Here is a 13,404-nt window from a genome sequence, read left to right as displayed (position 1 = left end):
GGGGGTCCCCTCGAGCGTCACGTGGGGCTTAAGGACCCGCCCAGCGCGGGGCTTCGCGCGCTTGTCTGGGGGCACGTGATCACCAACCGCCACGGAGGAGGCGCCATCTTGGTAAAGGGGAGTCAGCCATTTTCTCCAGGGTCTTAAACAGTTTTAAAAATTATTATTAACAATAATATAAGCCAGACTTTCCAATTCTCAAGAATCCCCCATCACCCTGCACCTAGGTAGGCATTTCAATGCTGGAAGTTCAACCCTAGTTGGTGCCTTTTGGCCCTGCCTTCAGGGTGGGACTTTGGTTCCATTTGCTTCCTTCTGTCTGTAATTGTCTTTTGTTAACAATTGAGGTTATTTTATTTGCCAGTGCCTTTCCCCGCCTTGGTGTCCTGGGAGCAAAATTGATCCCTCAACCAACATCACGAAAAAGAAACCAGATGAACCGGTCGTTTATCACGTTTGCTGTTTGTGGGATCTTGCTGTGCGCAAATTTTGCTCTTCCCCACATTACAACAGCGACTACACCTCAAAATGTACCTCCATTGGCCGTGAAGCGCTTCGGGACCTCTCTGAGGCCGTGAAAGGCACTGTAGAAATGCAAGCTCTTCCTTTCTCTTCCATCTAGTTCACCTTCTGCCATCCTGGCGGGTCGTGTGATACAACGATAATGGAGTTGTTGACTAATTTGGGACGTTGCTGGATGAACGGGGGAATCCAAGTGATTCAGCAGATTAGAGATTCAGGACAGAGTCACACCCTGCTGGAGCCAGATACGTTCAGGATACACCCATCATTACATACCCTCAGCTGGGAAATATCCACATTGAAGAGCTGTGAACGGAGATGGAGGGGAGGGGCACTAGAGTGTCACGTCAAGTGGAATGCTGCCTTCGAAAACAGGACCACCTCAACCCCATCACGTCTTCCTTTGCGGACCTGACGACTTAAACGACTGCTACCAGGGCTCCAAGGGTTAAATTAGGAGGAGAAATTACATAAACTAAGCTTGTATTCCCTGGAATATAAAAGATTAAGGGGTGATTTGATCGAAGTTTTTAGGATTTTGAAAGATGCAGAAGAGATTTACTAGGATGCTACCGGGACTTGATGGTTTGACTTATAGGGAGAGCTTGGATAGACTGAGACTTTTTTCCCTGGAGAGTAGGAGGTTAAGGGGTGACCTTATAGAAGTCTATAAAATAATGAGGGGCATAGATAAGGTCGATAGTCAAAATCTTTTCCCAAAGGTGGGGGAGCCTATAGCGAGGGGACATAGATTTAAGGTGAGAGGGGAGAGATACAAAAGGGTCCAGAGGGGCAATTTTTTCACTCAAAGGGTGGTGAGTGTCTGGAACGAGCTGCCAGAGGCAGTAGTAGAGGCGGGTACAATTTTGTCTTTTAAAAAGCATTTGGACAGTTACATGGGTAAGATGGGTATAGAGGGTCATGGGCCAAGTGCAGGCAATTGGGACTAGCTTAGTGGTATAAACTGGGCGACATGGACATGTTGGGCCGAAGGGCCTGTTTCCATGTTGTAACTTCTATGACTCTATGATTCTATAAAGGGACATCACCTTAAAACCAGAGCCAGGCCATTCAGGAGAGATGTTAGGAAACACTTCTTCATGCAAAGGGTGGTAGAAGTGTGGAATTCCCTCCTATAAAAAGCAGTCGATGCTAGCTCAGTTAATCATTTTAAATCTGAGATCGATAGCCGCGGGTATGAAGGGATATTGAGCCAAGACGGGTGGAAGGAGTTAAGGTACAAATCAGCCATGATCTGACTGAATGGTGGAACAAGCTCGAGGGGCTGAATGGCCTCCTGTTCCTACGTTCCTAAAACAACGGGCGGATTCTCTCCGGGTTTGACGGAAACCCCGTTTAGACACAGGGATGAGGAGTGGAATAGGCTCATCCCTGATATCGCCTACTTCAAATAGTCCGTTTGTTGGGAATGCACTTTCGTAATAATAATAATAATATAAACAAAGGCTAATGTCCTGGGCTTGTGTGCCAATAATGAGTTTGAAACACAGAGTCAAACACTTGGAGATTCATTAAGGGTTACATCGAGTTACATCAAACTACAGCACAGAAACAGGCCATTCGGCCCAACAGGTCCATGCCGGTGTTTATGTTCCACATGAGCCTCCTCCCTCCCTACTTCATCTAACCCTATCAGGATATCCTTCTATTCCTTTCTCCCTCATGTGTTTATCGAGCTTCCCCTTAAATGCATCTATGCTATTTGCCTCAACTACTCCTTGTGGTAGCGAGTTCCGAATTCTCACTGCTCTCTGGGTAAAGAAGTTTCTCCTTCATTCCCTATTGGATTTATTAGTGACTATTTTATATTTATGACCTCTAGTTTTGGACTCCCCCACAAGTGGAAACATTTTCTCTACGTCTACCCTATCAAACCCTACTATCTTAAAGACCTCGATCAGGTCACCCCTCAGCGTTCTCTTTTCTACAGAAAAGAGGCCCAATCTGTTCAGCCTCTCCCGATAAGGAAAACCTCTCAGTTCTGGGATCATTCTTGTGAATCCTTTTTGCACCGTCTCTAATGCCTCTACATCCTTTCTATAAAATGGAGACCACAACTGTGCACAATACTTCAAGTGCGGTCTAACCAAGGTTCTATACAAGTTTAACATAACTTCTTTGCTTTTCAATTCTATCCCTCTAGAAATGAACCCTAATACTTGAATTGCCTTTTTTACGGCCTTATTAACCTGCGTCGCTACTTTTAGAGATTTGTGTATCTCTACCCCTTAATCCCTTTGCTCCTCTATCCCGTTTAGACTCTTATTATCCAAGCAGTGTGTGGCCTCCTTATTCTTCCTACCAAAATGTACCACCTCACGCTTATCTATGTGGAAATTCGTTTGCCAATTATATGCCCATTCTGCAAGTTTATTAATTTCCTCTTGCATTTTGATGCATTCTTCCTTCGTTTCAACTACACCTCCCAATTTGGTGGCGTCCGCAAATTTTGAAATTTGCTCACAGCCAATTCAGAGATTCACGAAAGATGCTTTGCCACAGAAGAACAGCATGTTACGGTCAGCTGAGCTCAACTTTCTCTCTCTCTCTCTTCCTCCTTCTGATTTCTTCCAATTTATGGCAGCGTTCTCACCCCATTTATACTGTTTCTGCACTAATCCATTGGCATCTGCATTTCATAACCCTTTACACACGTTTCTTGGTCCCCTCGTGGCTCAATGGTAGCCCTCTCGCGTCTGAGTCAGAAGATTATGGATTCAAATCCCACTCCAATGACCTGAGCACATAAACTAGGCTGACACTCCCAGTGCAGTACTAAGGGAGCGCTGCACTGTCGGAAGGTGCCATCCTTTGGATGAGATGTTAAACACAGGCCCCGTCAGCCCTCTCAGATGGATGTAAACGATCCCATGGCATTATTGGAAGAGGAACAGAGGAGTCCTCCCTGGTGTCCTGGGGGCCAATACTTACCCCTCAACCAACACCACTAAAAACAGATGATCTGATCATTTATCTCATTGCTGTTGGTGGGATCTTGCTCTGTGCAAATTTGCAAGTTTCCTACATAACAACAGTGAGTCCACTTCAAAAATACTTCCTTGGCTGAAAAGCGCTTTGGGACGTCCTGAGGTCTTGAAAGGTGCTGTAGAAATGCAAGTTCTTTTCTTTATTTCTAACTTGTACCAGTCTTTATCGAGATGTTCCAAACCTGCTAAACATTTATCACTCAAGGTTTTCTTTCTGTGGTCCATGGCCCCAAGACTGGCACAGTACACTGGTGCTTATCGTTGCAAGGCAATAGAGTGTATTATTATGGTTAGTTACAAATAACTTCATCTCCAAATGTAAACAATGTGTAACCCGGCCTACAAAGCAGGCTGCTCTGACCTCTGTACAAGCACTGTTAACTACATTTGCAGGTTATTGGGTTTATGTTTTTTTAACTATAGAGCTAATATAAAATGGAGCCTGGTATAGATGGATTATTTTCGTACAAAATGGGTTCCTTTACAATCTCGCGCTCTCTTAACATGCTGACCCAAGGGCCCATTGAAGACTGGTCAATTGGGCTAGGCAATGACCATCTCCAACAATTTCCACACCGTTCACCTGACGAAGGAGGAAGCCTCCAAAAGCTTGTGGAATTTAAAATAAATTTGTTGGACTATAACTTGGTGTTGTAAAATTGTTTACAATCATCTCCAACAAGAGAGAGTCTAACCACCTCCCCTTGACATTCAACAGCATTACCATCGCTGAATCCCCCACCATCAACATCCTGGGGGTCACCATTGACCAGAAACTTAACTGGACCAGCCATATAAATACTGTGGCTACAAGAGCAGGTCAGAGGCTGGGTATTCTGCGGCGAGTGACTCACCTCCTGACTCCCCAAAGCCTTTCCACCATCTACAAGGCACAAGTCAGGAGTGTGATGGAATACTCTCCACTTGCCTGGATGAGTGCAGCTCCAACAACACTCAAGAAGCTCGACACCACCCAGTACAAAGCAGCCCGCTTGATTGGCACCCCATCCACCATCCTAAACATTCACTCCCTTCACCACCGGTGCACTGTGGCTGCAGTGTGTACCATCCACAGGATGCACTGCAGCAACTCGCCAAGGCTTCTTCGACAGCACCTCCCAAACCCGCGACCTCTACAACCTAGAAGGACAAGAGCAGCAGGTACATGGGAAAAACACCACCTGCACGTTCCCCTCCAAGTCACACATCATCCCGACTTGGAAATATATCGGCCGTTCCTTCATCGTCGCTGGGTCAAAATCCTGGAACTCCCTTCCTAACAGCACTGTGGGAGAACCTTCACCACACGGACTGCAGCGGTTCAAGAAGGCGGCTCACCACCACCTTCTCAAGGGCAATTAGGGATGGACAATAAATGCCGGCCTCGCCAGCAACGCCCACATCCCATGAACGAATAAAAAAAATATTGGTGGGGAGCTGGCCTCCAGGGAACTGGAAAAACAAAAGAAAGATCTTTCATTTATATAGTGCCTATCACAACCTCAGGACATCCCAAAGTGCTTTACAGCCAATGAAGTACTTTCGAAACAGTGCCGTGGGATCTTCTGCGTGCACCCGAGAGGGCAGACGGGGCCTCGGTTTAACATCTCATCCCGAAAGGCGGCGCCTCCGACGGTGCAGAGCTCCCTCAGCACTGGGTAACCGGGGAGTGTCGTCCTGGATTATGGGCTCAAGTCTCCGGAGTGTGGGGGCTCGAACCCACGACTTTCTGACTCAGAGGCGAAAGTGATACCAACTGAACCAAGGCTGTACCCCAAATCCCTTTGTGCAAGAGGATAAAAAGAAGAGGAATAAATCAAATTAATTGAATATAGAGCGGGGTGGGGAGAGGTTTTATTCCAGAAATCTACCCTTCCACATTTGGTTGTCCAATCTGTTTGGCTGCACCTAGAAGAAATGTAGTTGAACGTTTTATGTACTTGTTCAGCTGGCTTGGCTACTTGTGGTGATTTGTGTATGTGTAGGGCCCAGATCCCCCTGCTCCTCTTACCCCATTTAGACTCTTATTTTCCAAGGAGAATGTAGCCTCCTTATTCTTCCAACCAAAATGCACCACCTCACACTTATTACAGACAATGCCAAAAGCACAGATCAGATGCAATGATAAATGCAGCGAGAAGGCATTCTGAAAATGTAAAGTATGAGTGGATGAGGCGTGCCTTAAGTGGGGGCGTGCCAGTTGTTTCAAAATAATTGGTTTGCAGGGACAGGGGAGTCCCAGAGAGAGAGAGAGAGAGTGAACTATTGAGAATCTGCACAGCTACATCTCCCCCCTTCCCACCTTGCTCAAGCCTAGGGACAGGTCGTCCAGGGTCAAGGCTTGAGGGGGATTTGGTGGCTACTCAACTGCCAAGAAGGGTCTTTCCAACGTCGCCCCCATCAGAGGTATGTGGAGATCTTCAAGCGCTGGTGAGCTTCCCACCTCGCCAGCCAGGACATTAACGCCCGGACCTCACTGCGAGGGGGCTGGGGGGCACCAAGAAGGACACATTGGTTCATAAGAGGTCTCAGCACCAGTTGCGATGGTCACTTTAGCTCACACCATCAGTCTGAGGAAGTAGAAGGTTTCAACAGCGAGAGAAAGCGAAAGTGTTTTTATTTTTATTTTTGCAAAGCGAGACAAAGCTGGGGAGAGGAAGGCAGAAAGCCATCTCAAGATGAGCCAGGGCCCTTTCCCCGTGTTGGCCGAAATTTCAGCCCAGGCTTCAGCAACGAGCGACACGCTGGAAAAGGTTCTGCAGAGATACTTTAACGTTCAGAGAAAATCCGGTGGGGGCGACTGCCAAGTGTCCCGGTTGACCAACACCACCTTCAGGGTCTCATTCGACGCGAGAAAAGGTAAGTCCTCTTTGACTTTGCGAGTTGTGCACTAAAATTGGCCTTTTAAAAAATCTCCAAGCCAAAAAAAAAAACCCATCAACATCAGTGTTTCTTTAACACCAAGGTCAAAACGAAAGTGCTTATCGAACGCCTTTCCCGTCAGTGTAAGTTTCGGTTCTCAACTCAGCTGGAAACCGAAAGTACTTTTTGTATTTCGGAGAGTTGAGCCCCCAGTCCAGGGCTGACACTCCTGGTGCCAGTGTTGGGGGGATGAAAAAGACCCCACGGCCACTATTGGAAGAACAAGGGGGAGTTGTCCCCGGTGCCCTGGGCCAATATTTATCCCTCAGCCCAACATCACTTAAAAAAAACATATGTGATCATTTACCTCATTGCTATTTTATGGGATCCTGCTGTGCCCAAATTGGCTTGCCACATTGCCCAACATTACAAAAGTGACGACACTTCAAAAGTACTTCATTGGCTGTGAAGCACACAGTTTGTGCACAGCAATGTCCCTGGAGCATAAGTGTGATAACGACCAGATAATCGGGAAATTGCGCCCAAAATTGTGCTGGTTAGATCACAGTACGAGTTTCTGCTGAAATGTATTTTTTCTTATATTCGTTCATGGGATGTGGGCATCGCTGGCGAGGCCGGCATTTATTGCCCATCCCTAATTGCCCTTGAGAAGGTGGTGGTGAGCCGCCTTCTTGAACCGCTGCAGTCCGTGTGGTGACGGTTCTCCCACAGTGCTGTTAGGAAGGGAGTTCCAGGATTTTGACCCAGCGACGATGAAGGAACGGCGATATATTTCCAAGTCGGGATGGTGTGTGACTTGGAGGGGAACGTGCAGGTGGTGTTGTTCCCATGTACCTGCTGCTCTTGTCCTTCTAGGTGGAAGAGGTTGCGGGATTGAGAGGTGCTGTCGAAGAAGCCTTGGCGAGTTGCTGCAGTGCATCCTGTGGATGGTGCACACTGCAGCCACAGTGCGCCGGTGGTGAAGGGAGTGAATGTTTAGGGTGGTGGATGGGGTGCCAATCAAGCGGGCTGCTTTATCTTGGATGGTGTCGAGCTTCTTGAGTGTTGTTGGAGCTGCACTCATCCAGGCAAGTGGAGAGTATTCCATCACACTCCTGACTTGTGCCTTGTAGACGAAGGAACGGCTTTGGGGAGTCAGGAGGTGAGTCACTCGCTGCAGAACACCCAGCCTCTGACCTGCTCTTGTAGCCACAGTATTTATATGGCTGGTCCAGTTAAGTTTCTGGTCAATGGTGACCCCCAGGATGTTGATGGTGGGGGATTCAGCGATGGTAATGCTGTTGAATGTCAAGGGGAGGTGGTTAGACTCTCTCTTGTTGGAGATGGTCATTGCCTGGCACTCGTCTGGCGCGAATGTTACTTGCCACTTATGAGACCAAGCCTGGATGTTGTCCAGGTCTTGCTACATGCGGGCTTCATTATTTGAGGGGTTGCGAATGGAACTGAACACTGTGCAATCATCAGCAAACATCCCCATTTCTGACCTTATGATGGAGGGAAGGTCATTGATGAAGCAGTTGAGGATGGTTGGGCCTGGGACACTGCCCTGAGGAACTCCTGCAGCAATGTTCTGGGGCTGAGATGATTGGCCTTCAACAACCACTACCATCTTCCTTTGTGCTCGGTATGACTCCAGCCACTGGAGAGTTTTCCCCTTGATTCCCATTGACTTCAATTTTACTAGGGCTCCTTGGTGCCACACTCGGTCAAATGCTGCCTTGATGTCAAGGGCAGTCACTCTCACCTCATCTCTGGAATTCAGCTCTTTTGTCCATGTTTGGACCAAGGCTGTAATGAGGTCTGGAGCCGAGTGGTCCTGGCGGAACCCAAACTGAGCATCGGTGAGCAGGTTATTGGTGAGTAAGTGCCGCTTGATAGCACTGTCGACGACACCTTCCATCACTTTGCCGATGATTGAGAGTCGGCTGATGGGGCGGTAATTGGCCGGATTGGATTTGTCCTGCTTTTTGTGGACAGGACATACCTGGGCAATTTTCCACATTGTCGGGTAGATGCCAGTGTTGTAGCTGTACTGGAACAGCTTGGCTAGAGGCGTAGCTAGTTCTGGAGCACAAGTCTTCAGCACTACAGCCGGGATGTTGTTGGGGCCCATAGCCTTTGCTGTATCCAGTGCACTCAGCCGTTTCTTGATATCACGTGGAGTGAATCGAATTGGCTGAAGACTGACTTCTGTGATGGGGATATCGGGAGGAGGCCGAGATGGATCATCCACTCAGCACTGCTGGCTGAAGATGGTTGCAAACGCTTCAGCCTTGTCTTTTGCACTCACGTGCTGGACTCCGCCATCATTGAGGATGGGGATGTTTGCAGAGCCTCCTCCTCCCGTTTGTTGTTTAATTGCATAATCACAAACTTAAAATCTTCCAAGAACCAGCGCATTTGGGCAGCGTAATAGAACGTAATCGTTTATTTATCTTTCTTAGCGTTAAAAAGATTGATGTGTTTAGGAGTGGTAACCTGATGTAGTTCCATTACTACAGCTGAAAATGGGTTTATCACAAGAAATAAGCATTTTTAATTTTAATAAAGTGCCCAGTCCTCCACCTGTGAGAAACCTGATTTAAAATCACTGAAAATGACTTATAAAAACTATACTGAACCGTTTGCTGGTTTCACTGGTATACATGTCAGTTTCTTAGTGAATTAAATATTTTTTGAGATGCGAAAACTTTCAAAACGTGGCTGTGTGCCTCACAAAATGAGCGCAGTTTGAACCAGCCTTCCTGAACCAGGTTAATCGGCAGAATCTCGCAGTGTCGACCTGGGGGGCCTGATCCGGGTGAATTGAATCTTTAACCAGCGTAAAAGATCGCAGTAAACTCTAAAGTGTGTATTTTTGGGCGTGACCCTCTCATGTTTAAAATTCCCCAATCTTTTGCGCTGGTTCGGCCGGTTGTGCTGGAAGCTGGCCGCAAAACTAGTGGAAACTCTACCCCGCGATCTTTTACATCCACCTGAGAGGGCCTCGGGTTTAGCATCTCATCCCGTAAGGCGGCACCTCTGACAGCACAGCATTCCCTCAGTACTGGCACTTGTGTGGGGGGGGGGGGGGGGGTCAGCCCTGGATAATGGGGCTCAAGTCTCTGGAATGAGACTTGAACCCTTCACTTTGATGATTTACAAGGCAGGAGTGCTACCCACCGAGCCACAGCTGATACAAAAGAAAAGCATCAGTTTTTCAAATCAAAAGTAAACACAGTCGTTTCAATTAAAATGAATGGATAAATATGTACATCCCTACACAACAACATTTATATGGTGCCTTTAACGTAGTTAAACGTCCCAAGGTGCTTCACAGGAGCGATTATCAAACAAAATTTGACACCGAGCCACATAAGGAGATATTAGGACAGGTGACCAAAAGCTCGGTCAAAGAGGTAGGTTTTAAGGAGGGTCTTAAAGGAGGAGAGATAGACGGAGAGGTTTAGGGAGGGAATTCCAGAGCTTAGGGCCGAGGCAGCTGAAGGCACGGCCGCCAATGGCGGAGCGATTAAAATCAGGGGATGCGCGAGAGGCCAGAATTGGAGGAACACAGAGATCCTGGAGGGTTGTAGGGCTGGAGGAGGTTACGGAGATAGGGAGGGGCAAGGCCATGGAGGGATTTGAAAACAAGGTTGGGACTTTTAAACTCGAGGCGTTCCCGGACCGGGAGCCAATGTAGGTCAGCGAGCACAGGGGGTGATGGGTGAACGGGACTTGGTGCGAGTTAGGATACGGGCAGCAGAGTTTTGAATAAGCTCAAGTTTATGGAGGGTGGAAGATGGGAGGCCGGCCAGGAGAGCATTGGAATAGTCCAGTCTGGAGGTAACAAAGGCATGGGTGAGGGTTTCAGCAGCAGATGAGCTGAGGCAGGAGCGGAGACGGGCAATGTTACGGAGGTGGAAGTAGGCGGTCTTGGTGATGGAGCGGAGATGGGGTCAGAAGCTCATCTCAGGGTCAAATAGGAGGCCGAGGTTGCAAACGGTCTGGTTCAGCCTCGGACAGTGGCCAGGGAGAGGAATGGAGTCGGTGGCGAGGGAACGGAGTTTGTGGCAGGGACCGAAGAAAATGGCTTCGGTCTTCCCAATATTTAGTTGGAGGAAATTTTTGCTCATCCAGTACTGGGTGTCAGACAAGCAGTGTGACAAATCAGAGAGAGTGGAGGGGTCGAGAGAGGTGGTGATCAGGTTGAGCTGGGTGTCGTCAGTGTACATGTGGAACCTGACACGTTTTCGGATAATGTCGCCGCGGGGCAGCATGTAGATGAGAAATAGGAAGGGGGCCGAGTATAGATCCTTGGGGGACTCCAGAGGTAACGGTGCGGGAGTGGGAAGAGACGCCATTGCAGGTGACTCTCTGGCTACGACTGGATAGATAAGAATGGAACCAGGCGAGGGAAGTCCCACCCAGCTGGACGACGGAGGAGAGGCTCTGGAGGAGGACGGTGTGGTCAAAGGCTGCAGACAGGTCGAGAAGGATGAGGAGGGATAATTCACCACGGTCACAGTCACAGAGGATGTCATTTGTGATTTTGTTATGTACATGTGGAACCTGACATGTTTTCGGATAATGTCGCCGAGGGACAGCATGTAGATGAGAAATAGGAGGGGGCCGAGTGTAGATCCTTGGGGGACTCCAGAGGTAACGGTGCAGTAACGGGAAGAGACGCCATTGCATTTGTGATTGCCGTTTCAGTACTGTGACAGGGGCGGAAACATGATTGGAGAGAATCAAACATGGAGTTGCGGGAAAGATGGGCACGGATTTGAGAGGTGACAACACATTCAAGGACTTTGGAGAGGATAGGGAGGTTGGTGATGGGGCAGTAGTTTGCAGGGACAGAGGGCTCAAGGGTTTTTTGAGGAGGGGTTGATGACGGCAGATTTGAAGGGGAGGGAGCAGTAGCTGAGGAGAGGGAGCCATTAACAATATCAGCTAACATGGGGGCCAGGAAGGGAAATTGGGGGGTCAGCAGTTTGGTGGCAATAGGGTTGAGCAACAGGAGGTGGGTCTCATGGTCAAGATGAGCTCGGAGAGGGCATGAGGGGAGATAGGAGAGAAACGAGAGAAAGATGTGAGTTCAGGGCTTGGGCAGGTGGGCACCTTAGGGAAAGTTTGGCTCAGTGGGCTCGGGGAAGGGAGGGAAGTGGCAGAGGCAGCTGAATGGATGGTCTCAATCTTAGCAACAAAGTAGTCCATGAGCCCCTCGGACTTGTTGGAGATGAGGGTGGAGGAGGCAGGGGAGAGGGGAACGCTGTCCGTAACTGTACCACTAACACTTTCATTCATCTGCTTTCCTCTTTTAAGCACAACAAAAAGTCCTGGAAAGGAAGGAGCATGACGTGATAGTAAACTCTGCCACTTTCACGGTGACTGTTCGAAGTATTGAACAAACCCAGGTAGGTCAGTGTATCTGGATACAGTCATTCCAAACCCAGGTGGTTAGTGTATCTGGATACAGTCATTCCAAACCCAGGTAGGTCAGTGTATCTGGATACAGTCATTCCAAACCCAGGTGGTTAGTGTATCTGGATACAGTCATTCCAAACCCAGGTGGTCAGTGTATCTGGATACAGTCATTCCAAACCCAGGTAGGTCAGTGTATCTGGATACAGTCATTCCAAACCCAGATAGGCCAGTGTATCTGGATACAGTCATTCCAAACCCAGGTAGGTCGGTGTATCTGGATACAGTCATTCCAAACCCAGGTAGGTCAGTGTATCTGGATACAGTCATTCCAAACCCAGATAGGCCAGTGTATCTGGATACAGTCATTCCAAACCCAGGTAGGTCAGTGTATCTGGATACAGTCATTCCAAACCCAGGTGGTTAGTGTATCTGGATACAGTCATTCCAAACCCAGGTGGTCAGTGTATCTGGATACAGTCATTCCAAACCCAGGTAGGTCGGTGTATCTGGATACAGTCATTCCAAACCCAGGTAGATCAGTGTATCTGGATACAGTCATTCCAAACCCAGGTGGTCAGTGTATCTGGATACAGTCATTCCAAACCCAGGTGGGTCAGTATATCTGGATACAGTCACTCCAAACCCAGGTGTGTTGGTGTATCTGGATACAGTCATTCTAAACCCAGGTAGGTCGGTGTATCTGGATACAGTTACTCCAAACCCAGGTAGGTCGGTGTATCTGGATACAGTCATTCCAAACCCAGGTGGGTCAGTATATCTGGATACAGTCATTCCAAACCCAGGTGGGTCAGTATATCTGGATACAGTCACTCCAAACCCAGGTGTGTTGGTGTATCTGGATACAGTCATTCTAAACCCAGGTAGGTCGGTGTATCTGGATACAGTTACTCCAAACCCAGGTAGGTCGGTGTATCTGGATACAGTCATTCCAAACCCAGGTGGTCAGTGTATCTGGATACAGTCATTCCAAACCCAGGTAGGTCGGTGTATCTGGATACAGTCATTCCAAACCCAGGTGGTCAGTGTATCTGGATACAGTCATTCCAAACCCAGGTAGGTCGGTGTATCTGGATACAGTCATTCCAAACCCAGGTGGTCAGTGTATCTGGATACAGTCATTCCAAACCCAGGTAGGTCGGTGTATCTGGATACAGTCATTCCAAACCCAGGTGGTCAGTGTATCTGGATACAGTCATTCCAAACACAGGTAGGTCAGTGTATCTGGATACAGTTATTCCAAACCCAGGTGGTCAGTGTATCTGGATACAGTCATTCCAAACCCAGGTAGGTCGGTGTATCTGGATACAGTCATTCCAAACACAGGTGGTCAGTGTATCTGGATACAGTCATTCCAAACCCAGGTAGGTCGGTGTATCTGGATACAGTCATTCCAAACCCAGGTGGGTCAGTGTATCTGGATACAGTCATTCCAAACCCAGGTGGTCAGTGTATCTGGATACAGTCATTCCAAACCCAGGTAGGTCGGTGTATCTGGATACAGTCATTCCAAACCCAGGTAGGTCGGTGTATCTGGATACTGTCACTCCAAACCCAGGTGGGC

The 13,404-nt window shown here is 48.2% G+C and overlaps 1 protein-coding gene across 2 annotated transcripts in view; it reads left to right on the top strand.

Moving 5' to 3' along the window:
* Nucleotides 1-5,760: 5,760 nt before the first annotated feature.
* LOC137308018 (protein mono-ADP-ribosyltransferase PARP14-like) overlaps nt 5,761-13,404 on the top strand; it is a 69,353-nt gene continuing 61,709 nt past the window's right edge. For both annotated transcript variants that reach the window (XM_067976978.1, XM_067976976.1), the window contains exons 1-2: nt 5,761-6,389; nt 11,721-11,812. In XM_067976978.1, the coding sequence (XP_067833079.1) occupies nt 6,209-6,389; nt 11,721-11,812 (273 nt within the window). In that variant the 5' untranslated portion in view covers nt 5,761-6,208. The remainder of the gene's footprint in view (nt 6,390-11,720; nt 11,813-13,404) is intronic.

The sequence above is a fragment of the Heptranchias perlo genome, unplaced genomic scaffold (assembly GCF_035084215.1).
Source record: "Heptranchias perlo isolate sHepPer1 unplaced genomic scaffold, sHepPer1.hap1 HAP1_SCAFFOLD_118, whole genome shotgun sequence".
Classification (NCBI taxonomy): domain Eukaryota; kingdom Metazoa; phylum Chordata; class Chondrichthyes; order Hexanchiformes; family Hexanchidae; genus Heptranchias; species Heptranchias perlo.
Note: the sequence above shows the minus strand (reverse complement) of the source record. Positions and strands in the feature narration are given on the sequence as shown.